The sequence below is a fragment of the Panicum virgatum genome, chromosome 9K, assembly GCF_016808335.1.
Source record: "Panicum virgatum strain AP13 chromosome 9K, P.virgatum_v5, whole genome shotgun sequence".
NCBI lineage: Eukaryota > Viridiplantae > Streptophyta > Magnoliopsida > Poales > Poaceae > Panicum > Panicum virgatum.
In genome coordinates this window covers 63,174,044-63,190,939 of record NC_053144.1, presented here as the reverse complement: position 1 = coordinate 63,190,939, position 16,896 = coordinate 63,174,044, and the positions used below count along the sequence as shown (strand labels likewise).

General features: G+C 49.7%; 1 protein-coding gene across 2 annotated transcripts in view; it reads right to left on the bottom strand.

Annotated features, from left to right (window-relative positions):
• Positions 1–10,532, bottom strand: part of LOC120646875 (DExH-box ATP-dependent RNA helicase DExH14-like) — a 28,656-nt gene extending 18,124 nt beyond the window's left edge. Inside the window, exons 1-16 of one of the 2 annotated variants that reach the window (XM_039923384.1) lie at positions 10,386–10,532; positions 9,830–10,048; positions 9,670–9,722; positions 9,342–9,510; positions 8,527–8,971; positions 8,382–8,447; positions 3,022–3,126; positions 2,637–2,936; positions 2,275–2,391; positions 2,127–2,186; positions 1,910–1,981; positions 1,697–1,813; positions 1,469–1,630; positions 1,034–1,099; positions 796–948; positions 633–716 (exon numbers count right to left, since the gene is read on the bottom strand). In XM_039923384.1, the coding sequence (XP_039779318.1) occupies positions 633–716; positions 796–948; positions 1,034–1,099; positions 1,469–1,630; positions 1,697–1,813; positions 1,910–1,981; positions 2,127–2,186; positions 2,275–2,391; positions 2,637–2,936; positions 3,022–3,126; positions 8,382–8,447; positions 8,527–8,971; positions 9,342–9,510; positions 9,670–9,722; positions 9,830–9,936 (2,076 nt within the window). In that variant the 5' untranslated portion in view covers positions 9,937–10,048; positions 10,386–10,532. The remainder of the gene's footprint in view (positions 1–632; positions 717–795; positions 949–1,033; positions 1,100–1,468; positions 1,631–1,696; positions 1,814–1,909; positions 1,982–2,126; positions 2,187–2,274; positions 2,392–2,636; positions 2,937–3,021; positions 3,127–8,381; positions 8,448–8,526; positions 8,972–9,341; positions 9,511–9,669; positions 9,723–9,829; positions 10,049–10,385) is intronic. The other variant, XM_039923385.1, reaches the window with a different exon arrangement.
• Positions 10,533–16,896: the final 6,364 nt, after the last annotated feature.

Sequence of the window (16,896 nt, the reverse complement as noted above, 5' to 3'; positions counted from 1 at the left end):
TATATATATATATATATATATATATGCCCTATTAGTCGGGGGTTATCCTTTCAAAATACTACCTCTGTTTAAAAAATGAACTAATTGGCTTGTCATAAACGTCATAAATTACAGAATAGAGGGAGTACAAGTTTATTGAGGAAACAGAGCATACTTTTTGTGTATTTCCACCCTATACACCTAACTAATGGTGTGGAAGAGGTCCATAGCTGTAGCACGCTATTCAATAGGGGCATATGAGGTCATTACACTTAGATCCTTGGTTTCTACACATGATCGTTGTGGACTACTCCTTATGTTTCACTTAGATCCTTGGATTTCCATAATGGACAAACATTTTGAAACATATTTTTTTCCTAAGGCCATGGATCAGATATAGCGAAGCCTTGGAGCAGCCCCACAGATCAGATCCATGAGTTCCAACGCACTTTCTAAATATTATTTTAAATAACAAAAAAAAGAACAAGAAGATGCGAGACAGTTCTCGAGTATATACAGGTATGGCATCAGAATTTGATGAACAGTAACATTTACGAGACATGACAGAAGCAAACAATAGGAAAACAACATTTTAATGCGACCACCATCGAGCGATTAGGTGATGCCTCACACAAGAAAGGTACAAGACTTACCAGGGTCCTAGCAGTCTTCCCAGTATCCTTACGAGTATGAACAAAAACCAATGCTTGGTGACCTTGCTTAATGGAATCCACAACCTGTCAATTTGAGTATGAGTTGTGTATTAGGTACGAATGTAAAAATCAAGAGAGAACCGTGCTGGCCAAGAGAAAAGACCTTCTCATAGCACAAAGTATTGAATAGTTCAGTTTTCTTAGTGTAATCCCTTTCACTGATCCCAATGTATTGCTGAGCAAGAGGAACTGGACGATAACTTGAATCAAAAAAGAAAAGGCCAGTCTCCGGATTAACCCGCAAAAATTGTGCAACCTGAAAAATGTGAAGTTCCATGATCTTATTAATTGCAGTAAAGGTAGCGTACATACATGATAGTTAATGTAAGAAGGTAACAGACCTCTAAGTAGGTAGGCAGGGTAGCAGATAGGCCAACAATGCGAATCATCGATTGCATAGACTCAACCTGTTGCATTCAATCAATTCATAATGAATTAGGTAACAAAACAGCATGTAAAGAAGAACAGGCAATTGTTATGTCCTAACGACAAGTAATCAGTTTGAGGTGGCTGAAAAAAACAGTTTGAGGTATAAGCATCTCCTTTCTAGAGCTTTTATAAATTACACTGCCATGATTCTTGATACCATTAAGGCAAAGAGAAATGAATCACAGGAAATTAAACAAGATGTAAAACAAGAAGAGACAGTTTATCAGTGCCTGCACAGGCATGCGGAGTATACCACATATTCTTCCTCCGATCTTTACAAATTATACAGTGATTTTTGCAAACACCAAAGCAGAGAGAAGTTGCTCCCCTTTTGTGTAAGAACTTACCTGGCGGAGAGTCCGAGCTACTAGTGCCTCAATTACTGAACCTCTTTCATCATTTAGGAGGTGCACTTCATCAATAATTATCAGCTTAACCAGCATTGAAAGTGACATGTCACTACTTTTGCGTGTAATGACATCCCACTTCTCAGGAGTAGTCACTATCATCTGCTCAATGCACCAAGTAAGTACAGTTCAAAAGCACTAAGTTAAAAGAATGAGGTAAGAGAGTACCTGTGTTTCTTCAATCTCATTTTTGGTCAACTGCATATCTCCTGTAAGTTCCCTAACGACCAGGTTCAATGGAGATAATCGGTGACTGAATGTCGCTGTTACCTCTGCAGCCAAGGCCTAAATAACATTTTTTTGGGGGGGGGGGTAAATGGTAATGATCCCCAGAACATCCATAACTAGTAGATTAGAAGACAATGCAAGGGAGAAGAATACCTTCATTGGAGCAACATAGACTATCTTAAACTCATTTTTATGTAAAATGCCATCCCTAAAGTGCTGTTTAACCTGCAAAAGAAATTTGTTACTCCAATATCCAAGATTCAATCACAAAGATTTATCGGGAAACAAAAATATCAAGAAAACAAATATAAACTTGTAAAAATCAGTAATTTGTAGGCTTCGGTACAGCTTTTCCATGGTTTTGGTATACCTCATGAAGAACTGCAATCATTGCAATATTTGTTTTCCCAGCACCTGTTGGGGCACAAACCTGGAAATTTGTGCAAGTTAGCTATGTAGCTGAAAATAATATGGGATGATTGAGCATGATTGCATAGACAGTGAATTTAGTGACGCACTAGAATATTCTCATTGGTGTAGTATGTAGCTTGGAAAATGCGACTCTGCACACGATTGAGTGACTTGTATCCCTGGAATGCTGCTTGGGCGAACTCATCTAATTCTCTTATTTCAATCTGAAAAAAATCAATAAAGTGAAACAGAAAAAGGTCAAGCAAAATTGATCATTGTACTAAGTTTCACCATTCCACATTCTAAGGTCACTTAAAGAAATCTCAAATTAGAAAAGAGGTCCACTTAAGTTGGAAAATCGTCTCAAAATAATTGTAATGCAGGACTTCTCATGTTCGATTAAACTATTTTTGAGAAATGAGTTAACACATTAACAGAGGAAAATAAAGGATAAGACCAATATGTCTACCAGCTTCTCATTGGGTTTCAGTGATGCTGTTGGAGTTGGTGGAATCTTCACTTCTTCATAGCCCTTCATGTGTTTCCTTGTGGTTCCTTGAGGAAGGGAAGTTACTGTAAAACTATCTGCCCCTTCTCCAGTACCAATCACATCATCAAATGGCTGCTTTCTTTCACTTGCCAAAAGAAGGGATGAGAAATCATCGACACCAATATCACCATTGCCAGTGTCTGCACCACGTTTGCCACGTTTTTCCTCTTTCCTCCTAATCTTATCAAGTTGGCGCTCAGACTCTGTTTGTACAGTTACCTGCAGGCATAATAGATGAGAATTCATTCTAACATCTAACAGGTACCCACATTACATCAGACAGCATACTAGGAAGTTCCCATACCTGTGTGCCATAAGTTGGCATCTTTGGTTGATTACTTGAGGTCATTTTCTCAGATTTCAATATCGCCAATCCATGTTGAATTGCATCTACTAGCTCTTTTCTATGCTGCAGAGCATGAAATAATCAGATTAGATTCCAATATTGTCATATGGTACAGAAAGAAATTAAGTATGCTTAAAGAACAAATGAGGTGGCCTTCATTTCCATGTTTATTCTCATGTGTTCACAGCAAATTCTTGCAAACTCTACCATTACTGTAGAGAACCTTTTACACTTAGCCAAAACAAACAGACAAATAAACTTCTGTAGACAATTCATGCAATTTTGGCGTTTAAGCACACTGGTAGAAGGATTCTTAAGTTCCTACTGGATCTACAAATATTTCTTTAAGATTCAGATACAAGGAACTCATTGCACGAAGAACAAACAGCGCAGTTCTATTAACTGGTCATGTATTTTAACTTTTCTGGAAGGAAAATGTCATGATTGAACTCTCTCATAGTGAGCTCTATGTTTGAGCCTCGCCCTGGAATTAGGGTTAACTGGTTGCTTGAATCATTATCATGGTGAAACCTTGCAAAGGAATGAAGAACCAAACCAACCAAGGATCTGTGTTGAAGTCTGAAATTCTCTTACAAAATTAAAATTACCAGGCATTAGGAATTTACTAGATTGTGTCGTGGGATTTCTAGGGTACCCACAGCCGGGTGGCGGAACGCACCCGCCTATTCCCAGAGAGGGAGTGCTCGGGAAGGTACTAGGCGGTTAGGCTAATCTAGCTCTGAGATAGGCACACAAGAACACACGATCTAGAGTGGTTCGGGCCGCCGGAGCGTAATACCCTACATCCACTGGGAGAAGTTTTGATCTCTGTTGTGTGTGAATCTATCCTCTGCCGGGCCTTGGCTCTCACCCAGCCTGAGTTTTTCTTCTAGCGGGCACCCCCTTTTATAGACCAAGGGGTGCGGATACATAGGACGTTGGGGCCCCGACAAGTGGGCCCAACGTGACTGTGCAGCATACTGCGCAGAGTAGTCAAATGGCTACAGTGGTTACGAATCTTTCCTCCGATACGCTTCCATGCCCTGCTAGCCCTCTGACGAAGGATGGTCTTCTCTTGTCCCGTCAGCAAGGTGCCCGTTGGGGAATCGTAGCTTGCGGCGTGACCTGTTGAGGCTATTATGTAGGCGTCATAATGGGTGAAGCCGAGCCGTCATATCCACCTGTTATGGCAGACTGACAGGCGCGGCGTGGGCGGCGCCAGCAGCCCCACTATGCATCTTGGTAATACGCGATCAATAGTGCCCCCTGGTCAAAGAATCGTCTCGGCTTCTGCTACATCAATGCGGATGTCCTCCTACCGCAATGAATACAGCGGTAGGTGAACCTTAATATGGAGACCAAGCGGCTTTACATACGTGTCTGTGCTTGCAGACACGTGGCGGCTTCGGACCTCCCCGAGGCGGAGTGTCGATTCCTTCCCTTGGCGAGGGGTCCGGTTACTATACCGGGGGTCCGAGACCCCAAAGGGGTCCGGGATTCCGCGGGGTCCTGGACCTCCACGGGGAGGTCCGGAGCCTCCGGCTGTTCGGGCTGAGCGTCTGCTTCTTCCGGAACACGTGGTGCTCCCGGACCTTTCCCAACCAGAGGACGGGTCCGGGACCGTTGACGGGTGAACAGGGCTTCCGGACCGCAGGGGTTCGGCTGCTGGACATAGTTAAGGATAACTACAAAGCTATTCTTGCCTAGACACAGCAAGAGGGGGTATCCCAGTCCTGGGGTACCAACAGTGGCCCCCGGGCCCACCTCGGGAGAGGTACGAACCCGCGGGTGGGGCCTACTATCGCGATGTGTTTCCACGCAAATTTGATTGCGTCGGTGTGCTCATGTCAAGAGCGGGTGCTCCAGACCCCTTGGAGGCCGGAACACCGGTTGCCAGGTCCACGTACTAGAGTGCTCTCCACAGGGCGTCGAAGGTGTAGGCTTAGGGTGCGGAACCAAACTAAGCAGCTACACAGACTTCGGATCGCTCAGGGAGCAAGCACCATTTCCCGGACCCGGCTCTTGGCAACCGTGGCGAGCGGTCTCCGCCGGAGCGGGCCACCAGAGTGGACTTGAGTCGGCCGTGGCGAGCGGTCTCCGCCGGAGCGGGCCACCGGAGTGGACTTGAGTCGGCCGTGGCGAGCGGTCTCCGCCGGAGCGGGCCACCGGAGTGGACTTGAGTCGGCCGTGGCGAGCGGTCTCCGCCGGAGCGGGCCACCGGAGTGGACTTGAGTCGGCCGTGGCGAGCGGTCTCCGCTGGAGCGGGCCACCGGAGTGGACTTGAGTCGACCATGGCGAGCGGTCTCCGCCGGAGCGGGCCACCGGAGTGGACTTGAGTCGTTGCTGACGATCCGATGAAATATATCACCGGATCTGAGAGTAAGGTGCGAGAAACCAAGCCTTATACTAGAAGGGAGCTCGGGACCTCTAAAGACAGCAGTTTTCGGATACTAGAGTACTTGTAACAGGGTAGTGAAGTACGTAAACTTAGGATACATTACCAGGCTAAGCTACGCGGAGCTTCTCTACCCCAGGATACGAGTACTACTTCTCCGGACCAGGTCCTTAGGGGTCCGAACTGCCTTCCAGCTTGAAGGGGTATCCCCACCTGGCCACAAGCCTGCAACTTATCTTGGATTGTTAGCAATAATAGGAAGATTCCGTTTCAGAGGAAAAAATAGCTAAACCAAGGCGAATAAATGTAATCAAGGTGGTGCCTAGATAAAACTGAGAAAGAAAATCTCCTTTATTATTGTGGTTGTCACGGTATACATCAGAGGTCGGGATTACGAGGTCGGACCTCTACCGCTCCGGACCGTAGCTTGCCTGTTTGTGCGATAGGGCCAGAGGTCGGGTTTACAAGGTCGGACCTTGACCGCTCTGGACGCACACGTAGGCGCCACGTTATTACAAAGGAGGAATTTTCTCAGTCCTATTTTAGGAGTAACCTGGCTGCATTCTATACAGCATGTCCTTCTCTGATTGGAAGTGGTACCACTACTCCTGGGTTCTTCATGGTCGTCGGAGGTGAAGGCGCCCTGGATGTGCCTGAACTGCATCATCCAGCATCACCTCAGGAGCTCGGGGGGGCTACTCCTTGCCTAAGAGCTGTCATATGCTTAGGTAGCATGAGACAAATTCTTTGGCTATGAATGGGAGAGCCCCCCCCTGCCGTCGCCGTCTGCCGATGGAAGCCAGCCTGATGGCCGCTCATAGTGAGCCGAAGCCAGGTCGACGCCCTTGCGCAGCAGAAGGACCGGTGCGAAGCGTGGAGAGGTGCGGTCGTTCGCCGGCTTGTCCTTGGTTCTAGCGCCAGGGGTCCCCGCACCTGGCGGCGGGGCCCTGTCTGCAGCAGCACCAAGCTCCTCGGGCAGTGCTGGCGACGGCAGGACGACACGGCCAACTTCCTCCGGGATGGCCGTCGGCTCCAGGCTCCATGTTGAGAGAGCCTTGAGCCGACGTCATGCCGCTGGAGAGGAAGCATGGCCGTTGCTTGAGAGAAAATCTTGAGCCGACGTAGGGGCGGCAGCGCCCAGCGGCGCCTCCGCTGTGCGTTGCCGCGCCGGCTCTGAGGTGTCGCAGTGGCGACGCACAACAAACGCCGTTGTCGTGCGCCGCCGCACCGTGGGCGTTGGCGCCCCAGTGCCATGGCATGTGGCGTGGGTGACGCCCTGCCTTCCTTCATCTTCTCGTTCGCCGTTGCAGAGGATGAACACAGCCCTAGAAGCCTGAAGATCCAGCCAGCGCCTGACCCTCCCCACGGACGGCGCCAAATGTCGTGGGATTTCTAGGGTACCCACAGCCGGGTGGCGGAACGCACCCGCCTATTCCCAGAGAGGGAGTGCTCGGGAAGGTACTAGGCGGTTAGGCTAATCTAGCTCTGAGATAGGCACACAAGAACACACGACCTAGAGTGGTTCGGGCCGCCGGAGCGTAATACCCTACATCCACTGGGAGAAGTTTTGATCTCTGTTGTGTGTGAATCTATCCTCTGCCTGGCCTTGGCTCTCACCCAGCCTGAGTTTTTCTTCTAGCGGGCGCCCCCTTTTATAGACCAAGGGGTGCGGATACATAGGACGTTGGGGCCCCGACAAGTGGGCCCAACGTGACTGTGCAGCATACTGCGCAGAGTAGTCAAATGGCTACAGTGGTTACGAATCTTTCCTCCGATACGCTTCCATGCCCTGCTAGCCCTCTGACGAAGGGTGGTCTTCTCTTGTCCCGTCAGCAAGGTGCCCGTTGGGGAATCGTAGCTTGCGGCGTGACCTGTTGAGGCTATTATGTAGGCGTCATAATGGGTGAAGCCGAGCCGTCGTATCCACCTGTTATGGCAGACTAACAGGCGCGGCGTGGGCGGCGCCAGCAGCCCCACTATGCATCTTGGTAATACGCGATCAATAGTGCCCCCTGGTCAAAGAATCGCCTCGGCTTCTGCTACATCAATGCGGACGTCCTCCTACCGCAATGAATACAGCGGTAGGTGAACCTTAATATAGAGACCAAGTGGCTTTACATACGTGTCTGTGCTTGCAGACACGTGGCGGCTTCGGACCTCCCCGAGGCGGAGTGTCGATTCCTTCCCTTGGCGAGGGGTCCGGTTACTATACCGGGGGTCCGAGACCCCAAAGGGGTCCGGGATTCCGCGGGGTCCTGGACCTCCACGGGGAGGTCCGGAGCCTCCGGCTGTTCGGGCTGAGCGTCTGCTTCTTCCAGAACACGTGGTGCTCCCGGACCTTTCCCAACCAGAGGACGGGTCCGGGACCGTTGACGGGTGAACAGGGCTTCCGGACCGCAGGGGTTCGGCTGCTGGACATAGTTAAGGATAACTACAAAGCTCTTCTTGCCTAGACACAGCAAGAGGGGGTACCCCAGTCCTGGGGTACCGACAGATTGTATCATGAAACAGCCAAGCAACTTTTGGTCAGTACAGGGATAGTCCTCTAGCAGATTATCGGTACAGGGATGGTCCACTAGCAGATTAACAGCTGTACTAATTTAGGCGTTCTCCTCTAAACTTCTGGTTTTCTCCCGTGACCACGCTGATCGCTGATACATGAATCCTGGTCAGACTGTAGCATTTGTACATATGGATGGCTTGTAGGTTTTTTGTAAGTTATCGTATTATTTCTACTAACTATCAAATCTTTGTAGGCCTTGTTTGTATGCCAGGAACAAGTTGTAAAGATGCAGGATTAAAAGGCACAGCATAAACTGTACAGTGAAGACTATCTTCAAATTCTTTCTTTTAGTCATCTGATTCCCATCCCCACATAACATGAAGGAACTGTATCTAAAGTGAAGATAACAAGGCCCCTTACCAAAAGAAGATCCTGAACTATTTCAAATGCAGTGTCGCCAACCAGGTCCAACAGCTCACCAGCTATCTGCAAGGTGGTGGGAAAACCAGATGATTGCAGCAACAAAAATTAAATTAGAGGTCGTATTCAGTAGAAAATTAAAAACCTCATCGCCTGCTTTATTTGATAGGAGCACTCTGCACAAGGCCATTGCAAGTTCATCTCCTGAGAACGAGCCATCACTTCTAGTTATCAAATCGCATTGATCTTTCAGCCACCTCAAACTCACAGAACCCCTAATAGCAGTTGAATTACGAGTTGCGGATGTGCTCCAAGCATCATACTGCCCTTTTTCAAATGTTTCACTGCCCAATTCAGCACTTCCTAAGGGTATGTCAAGAGAAACATCAATAACGAAACGAGCAGGTGGCTTGAAATCAAAGTTTGCTCCAAATTCACTTCTCTCATTTTCATCTACATCATCTGCTATCCTGTGGGCAAATTCATGGGTGCTTGCCCTTTGAAGGGAACCGAGCTTCTGAGCTAATTGAGCTAGCTTCTTTAGAACTGAATCTTGTACAGTATAGCCCACAAGCCTTTCCAATTCACTCCTGATGAGATAAAAAAAATGTAATTATTGGAAATCCAGAAAAAAGAGCTTACAGCATCCACATTATACAAAAAAAAATGCAGAAAGCTAATATGTTGGGAAACTTATGTAGCCCAGTGCAAAGGATCAGCATATATATTGAACTGATTCAACTAGCATATCGCTGCGGGGATCCTAGCCATTATATGAATCATGTTAGTGTGCTACTTGCCATATGTGACATCACTTTTCCATTTAAAATTCCAATGCATTAGGAACTCTCTAGTAACAGGGCACATAACTGAGCCCCATAACAAAATAAAAGGTAAAAAGAATTACCAAGTTTAGAAGCCTCAGCTAAAAAACTTTAGAAATGGCATGCTTGTTACTACCTTTTGACAAAGGCTCTTTGGGCGGCATCATACTCCATGTCATCGCCACCAAACATGGCATATGCAGTCTGAGCAACTTCATGGAGTTCTTCAGACACTACCTCTCCATTCAACATCTCCGCCACAGCCCTGATAAATTGTTTATATGCCTGGCGCACTTCACTGGAAGCTGCAACACAAGTTGCGATTTCGATCAGTTAAGCTAAATCATAATCTCACATAAACACGCGCACGCCCCAGAAAAAGGGGTAAAGAAACAAAAACAAGACATCACAGGTTTAGCAACCCGGCGCGTGCGAGCGAGCTGATATGGGTTTGGAAACATTACCGTCGTCCCAGCCGGGCACGATCTTCCGGGCGAGCTCCCACTCGTCATGCGGCCTGCGGAGACAAGGAACAACACGAAATCGTCAGGTTTTCCCCCACAGCGATTGGGGTTGGGGGAACCGTAAGGCACCAGTGATCGGCGCATGGAGAGGGAGTGGAACCTGGGGAGGGTGAGGGCCTGGAGGACGGGCTTGCGGAGGAGGTACGCCTGGTCGGCGTCGAAGTGCCCGCGGAGCGCGCTAGTCAAGCGCGGAAGCGGCGCGAGCATCCCGGAGCTAGATCGCGACGCGCCGGCGGCGTGAAGGGGGGAGGGGGATAACGATGGTGGAGTGGAGTGGAGAGGCGATGGCAGCGCGATTTCGGCCCGCCGAAGCCAATGGCTTGGGTGGTGTTTAGTTGCGTGTTGTAAAGTTTTTGAAAAGACATTTTTTTATATTTGAAGTACTAAACATAGATTAATTATAAAAATAATTTCAGAACTTGTCTGTAAATCGCGAGACGAATCTAATGAGTCTAATTAATTCGTCATTAGATGTTATTTACTGTAGTATTACTGTAGCAATTTAGCATCTAATTACAGTCTAATTAGGTTCATTAGATTCGTCTCGGCATTTACAGACAGCAGTCGCAATGCGTTTTTTATTTCGTCTAAATTTAAATTTCCATACAGGTGCCGGAAAAAAATTTAGAATTTTGATTTTTATAACTAAACACGGCCTTGGACTTCTGTTTGGATCGCGTCCCACCACGGAGGGCCGGACTTGCGCGGCACGGAAGCCGGGAAGCGCCGGCGCACGTTGGCAGTGGCGCTTGGTTTCTGCCAGGCCCCGGACTCTGCTTCTAGCTGGTCGCTGGTAAAGCACACCAAACGTATCTCTTTTTTTTTGTTCTCTACTGTTACTAAATCTCCCTCTCTTCTCTATCCTCTATCTCTATCTTTACTGTTACTAAAATAAGCAATGATTTATTAATCTGTCAATTAAAATTCTAATCAAAATCCGTACTGTATGGTGAGTTAGAACGTCCAAAATATTTAGAACTAATGTTTGGCGGATAAAATAGAAAAGACGTCTTTAATCGGCACGCATATAATATACATACAATGTAATTTTACATAGTAACTAGTTTATATAGCCTCTATAACAACGCGTTTGGCATCTCTATCTCTATTATTTCTAAAGCAATCAATAATTCCTCAATTCGTCTATTGAAATCCTAATCGAAACTATGAAAAATTCATCGGAATTCTAATAGAAACCGGAATTCCAATCGGATACGGTCAATACCTCGCGCAGTCATGACACAGCTTGCACACGGAGTGAAAAGAGCACAAAAGTGGTGATTTGCACGTTGCGATGGCGACAGGACAGGTCGAAGCTGCTGGCACCCGCGAATGTCGCTCTATTTTTCTGGTTGCTATCAGCAATGTTTTTCTCTGATACAGTGATATCAAATTAGCACCAAACACCAGCCAGCAGTATTTTTCTCTCACACCAAATCAGCACCAGCCACCAACTACTGCTGCAGCCATTGTCCGCTCGGCTCAGATCTCTTCAAGACGAAAGTTGGACGGAAACTCCAGCAGCGATTGGGCCATGTCATTACAAAAATCTCGACCGTCCGTCATCAGGCTAAGTTAAATCGTACCGTCATCATCCGGTACGGCGCGTCGTCCAGCTCTAGCATTCTCCCGACTCTTCTCAAACAGCTCGCTCCTCCCGTTCCCGTCGTTCGTCTTCGTATCGCTCGAGGCTGAGGTAGACCAAGCCCACTCGGCCTCCCTCGGTCCCTCCATCGCCGTGCTCTCTCACCGTGGCGGCCATCAAGGGGCTCCGATCCTGCTCTCCATATCGATCTCCCCCTGCCGCTCACCCTCTTCCATCTCTCCGCACAGGCCTTCCTCTGGCGCCGCACCTCCCTCTCCCCCCTCCCCTTCACTGGCGCCGCACCTCCCTCTCCCCCCTCCCCTTCACTGGCGCCATTGATGAGCTCCACAACAAATCCGGCTGCACCGCTGCTCGCGCCACGCTTCGCCAAAGTGCCGGGGCATGCCACACCGGTAGAGTCCGCGGCGCCGCCGCACATGGGTTTGCAGTCTCTGTCATCCTTTTCCTCGCGCGGATTTAATCCGATTGAAGCTGGTTCTTGCATCGCCGCTATATGAGCTCATCTAAAAAGCGCGAGAAATCTGAGCGACTCACGCTGTAATGCTGTTGCCGCCCCTGCTCCGCGTGGGGCCCTCGGCTCCCTGTCTTGGCTTCGCTCTTCGTCCGCGACAACGACCTCGCTTGCCGCCAGGACGGCAAGTAGGGCTGTTGCGGACGGGCGCTCGCAGCCTTAGGCGCACCAGCACACCGCCTGTTAGAGACCACACCCACACACAGAGCATATGCACGGAGGGAGGACCGCAAGTCCCGCGCATCAATGGCACAGCGGCTGCGCATCTTGCAGCAGTAGCATCAGGTACCACTTCTGCTAAGCCCAGCAGGCTGCTAGCTTGATTAATGATGTGCCCGGTCAATTTCTTTGCTACCAGAGTCCAGAGCGTTCAAACGAAACGTCCTGCATGTCATGTGTTTGATGAATTGCGCACAAGAAGCATCCACCATTGTTTTCACGGCTGTAGGTCATATTCAGGTTATTTAAGTTCTAATAATGTTATTACATCACTCTGTGTATCGATAGGAGTATGGCCGGTGACGAAGTACACCGCCAGGCAGCTTCAGGTCATGCGCTATGTTCTCCCTATTTGAATGTCCCATGTATGAACAAGAATTTTCATTCTGATAGATAGATGTGCCAAATAAAATTGTTAGATGTTCCATCAAGCTAACCCACCATGCTCTATGGTCACCACCTGGAAACTGGCAGATAACAGGCGATGAACACATACAACAAAGCTCGATGAGCACATCAAAGGCAACAATTAGCTGCAGAAGAAAATATTGGGCTAATGCCATCTTGGCTTTTCAATTGGCAAGTTTATGGAAAATGTTTTTTTGTCTAAAATCAATATAAATACTTCATGTTTCTGCTTATACATTTGATGCATTATTACAAGTTGTATAGAGGGGAATAGGTTTGTGATTAAACAATTTCTTCCACAGCTTCCCACAATATGATCTTCTCACAATTTCTTTTCCATTAACCTACAATGGAGTTGAGTTGATTATTTGTTTTTAATTTACCTTGCCATACTCACATTCAAATGGAAATTTCTGCTACACATTACTTTTCTGATCTATTTATGATGGAGAATCAGCATTTCCGCCATACAAAAAACATACACTGATAAAATCATATTGCCAATAATTAATCACGAATCTCCTACTAAAGGCCATGGCCAGCTGGCGCGGCAACGCCGCGCCCTAGGTTTTCTAGTTGAAACGAATCGCGCGGCTTCTGCCCTTGCTGATGTAGTCAACGTGAGGGGAGAGATTGTTCTTGGGACTGGAGCACCACGGTTACAGACTGGAGGATGGCGGTGGCGGCCGTCCGGCGTCCGCCGGCAGGCGGACGGGAGAACGACCGACGAGCGGATCCACATCAAGGACTTATATATATAAATATTCGGATCTTGATCCAATTTAGAATGTTAGTTGTAAATATTTAAGTGCCAAATATAAACATTCGGATAGTGATTATAATAATTGCGATCCATTTGAGGGTGTTGAGTGAAAATATTAGATGGCTAAATGTAAATACTTGGATTATTGTCCTTCTATACAAATACTACGACCGGTGGCATGAACTGCCGACATCGCGCAGCCGCCGATCACTCTACAACCTCCGCCGCCATGCATCCCCGTCAGGTTCACCCGCCATCGATCAGAAGTTGTTCCGCCGTTATGGATCCCACGTCAAGTGTTCACCCCCACCAAGCCGGCGGTTTGATTGATGTTAGATTTGTTTTTTTTAAATTACATTGTACGACTCATATAGTCACAGACGTATGCACGCACATCTCTAGGAACGAATGAACCAAATCTTAACCTTATAAGCACCCTTGAAGACTGAGTTAGTAAAATTTCAAGATTGATGTAGTCACCATAGACATCTTATTGTTAACAAAAACATCGTCTACCACTGAAAGTACAATATGGTTGAATCCTAAAATATTCACACTTATAGAAAGTCGAACCAAGATCTGAGGGTGTCGCGGGATTTCTAGGGTACCCACAGCCGGGTGGCGGAACGCACCCGCCTATTCCCAGAGAGGGAGTGCTCGGGAAGGTACTAGGCGATTGGGCTGATCTAGTTCTGAGATAAGCACACAAGAACACGCGATCTAGAGTGGTTCGGGCCGCCGGAGCGTAATACCCTACATCCACTGGGAGAAGTTTTGATCTCTGTTGTGTATGAATCTATCCTCTGCCGGGCCTTGGCTCTCACCCAGCCTGAGTTTTCCTTCTAGCGGGCGCCCCCTTTTATAGACCAAGGGGGCGGATATATAGGACGTTGGGGCCCCGACAAGTGGGCCCAACGTGACTGCGCAGCATACTGCGCAGAGTATTTAAATGGCTACAGTGATTACGAATCTTTCCTCCGATACGCTCCCACGCCCTGCTAGCGCTATGACGAAAGGTGGTCTTCTCTTGTCCCATCAGCAAGGTGTCCGTTGGGGGAGCGTAGCTTGCGGCGTGGCCTGTGGAGGCTATTATGTAGGCGTCATAATGGGTGAAGCCGAGCCGTCGTATCCATCTGTTATGGCAGACTGGCAGGCGCGGCGTGGGCGGCGCCAGCAGCTCCACTATCTTGGTAATACACGATCAATAGTGTCCCCTGGTCAAAGAATCGTCTCGGCTTCTGCTATATTAATGCGGACGTCCACCTACCGCAATGAACGCAGTGGTAGGTGAACCCTTGTAGACCTACGGCCTTATATACGTGTCTGGGCCTGTTGACACGTGGTGGCCCCGGACCACCCCGAGGCGGGGTGACGATTCCCTTCCTTGGAGAGGGGTCCGGTTACTATACAGGGGGTCCCGGACCCCATGGAGGGTCCGGGATTCCCTGGGGATCCGGTCCTCTTCGGGAGGTCCGGAGCTTCCGGCCGTTCGGGCTGACTGCCAGCTTTTCCCAGGACACGTGGTGCTCCCGGACCTTTCCCAACCAGGGGACGGGTCCGGGACCGCTGTTGGGTGAGCAGGGCTCCGGACCGCAGGGGTCCGGCTGCTGGACGTAGTTAAGGATAACTACAAGGCTCTTGCCTAGACGCAGCAAGAGGGGGTACCCCAGTCCTGGGGTAGCGACAGTGGCCCCCGGGCCCACCTCGAGAGAGGCACGAACCCGCGGGTGGGGCCACTAACGAGATGTGTTTCCACGCAAACTTGATTGCGTCGGTGTGCTCATACAAAGAGCGGGTGCTCCGGACCCCTGAGGCCGGTACACCGGTTGCCAGGTTCAGGCTCTAGAATGCTCTCCACAGGGCGACGAAGGTGTAGGCTTAGGGTGCGGAACCAAGCTAAGCGGCTACACAGACCTCGGATCGCTCAGGGAGCAAACACCACCTCCCGGACCTGGCTCTAGGCGATCGTGGCGAGTGGTCTCCGCCGGAGCGGGCCACCGGAGTGGACTTGAGTCGACCGTGGCGAGCGGTCTCCGCCGGAGCGGGCCACCGGAGGGGACTTGAGGCGACCGTGGCGAGCGGTCTCCGCCGGAGCGGGCCACCGGAGCGGACTTGAGTCGACTGTGGCGAGCGGTCTCCGCCGGAGCGGGCCACCGGAGTGGACTTGAGGCGACCGTGGCGAGCGGTCTCCGCCGGAGCGGGCCACCGGAGTGGACTTGAGGCGACCGTGGCGAGCGGTCTCCGCCGGAGCGGGCCACCGTAGTGGACTTGAGTCGTTGCTGATGATCCGATGAAATATATCACCGGATCTGAGAGTAAGGTGCGAGAAACCAAGCCTTATACTAGAAGGGAGCTCGGGACCTCTAAAGACAGCAGTTCTCGGATACTAGAGTACTTATAACAGGGTAGCGAAGTACGTAAACTTAGGGTACATTACCAGGCTAAGCTACGCGGAGCTTCTCTACCACAGGATACGAGTACTACTTCTTCGGACCAGGTCCTTAGGGGTCCGAACTGCCTTCCAGCTTGAAGGGGTGTCCCCACCTGGCCACAAGCCAGCAACTTATCTTGGATTGTTAGTAATAATAGGAAGATTCCGTTTTAGAGGAAAGAATAGCTAAACCAAGGGGAACAAATGTAATCAAGGTGGAGCCTAGATAAAACTGAGAAAGATCTCCTTTATTATTGTGGTTGTCACGGTATACATCAGAGGTCGGGATTACGAGGTCGGACCTCTACCGCTCCGGACCGTAGCTTGCCTGTTTGTGCGATAGGGCCAGAGGTCGGGTTTACAAGGTCGGACCTTGACCGCTCTGGACTCACACGTAGGCGCCACGTTATTACAAAGGAGGAATTTTCCCAGCCCTATTTAGGAGTAACCTTCGGCTGCATTCTATACAGCATGTTCTTCTCTTGATTGGGAGTGGTATCACTACTCCGGGGTTCTTCATGGTCGTCGGAGGTGAAGGCGCCCTGGATGTGTCTGAACTGCATCATCCAGCATCACCTCGGGAGCTCGGGGGGCCACTCCTTGCCTAAGAGTTGTCATATGCTTAGGTAGCATGAGACAAATTCTTTGGCTTTGAATGGGAGAGGCCCCCTGCCGCCGCCGTCGTCTGCCGATGGAAGCCAGACGCCCTTGCGCAGTAGAAGGACCGGTGCGAAGCGCGGAGAGGTGCGGTCGTTCGCCGGCTTGTCCTTGGTGCTAGCGCCAGGGGCCCCCGCGCCTGGCGGCGGGGCCCTGTCTGCAGCAGCACCAAGCTCCTCGGGCGGTGCTGGCGACGGCAGGACGACACGGCCAACTTCCTCCGGGATGGCCGTCGGCTCCAGGCTCCATGTTGAGAGAAAGCCTTGAACCGACGTCATGCCGCCGGAGAGGAAGCATGGCCGTTGCTTGAGAGAAAACCTTGAACCGACGTAGGGGCGGCAGCGCCCAGCAACGCTGTGACATCCCAGCCTTAAGTGGGCCAGGGGCCGAGTTGAACAGTGCTGGGCCGAGATACTGTAGCAGGCGGCCGTACTGTAGCTCGAGTACTGTATCAGAGTTGGGCCGGGCCAATGTCGGTACTGTAGCTCGAGTACTGTAGCACGTCTGGTACTGTAGCATCGGGGACTGTTCACCGCGGGACACTGTAGCGCCGGACCGATAATCCCATACTG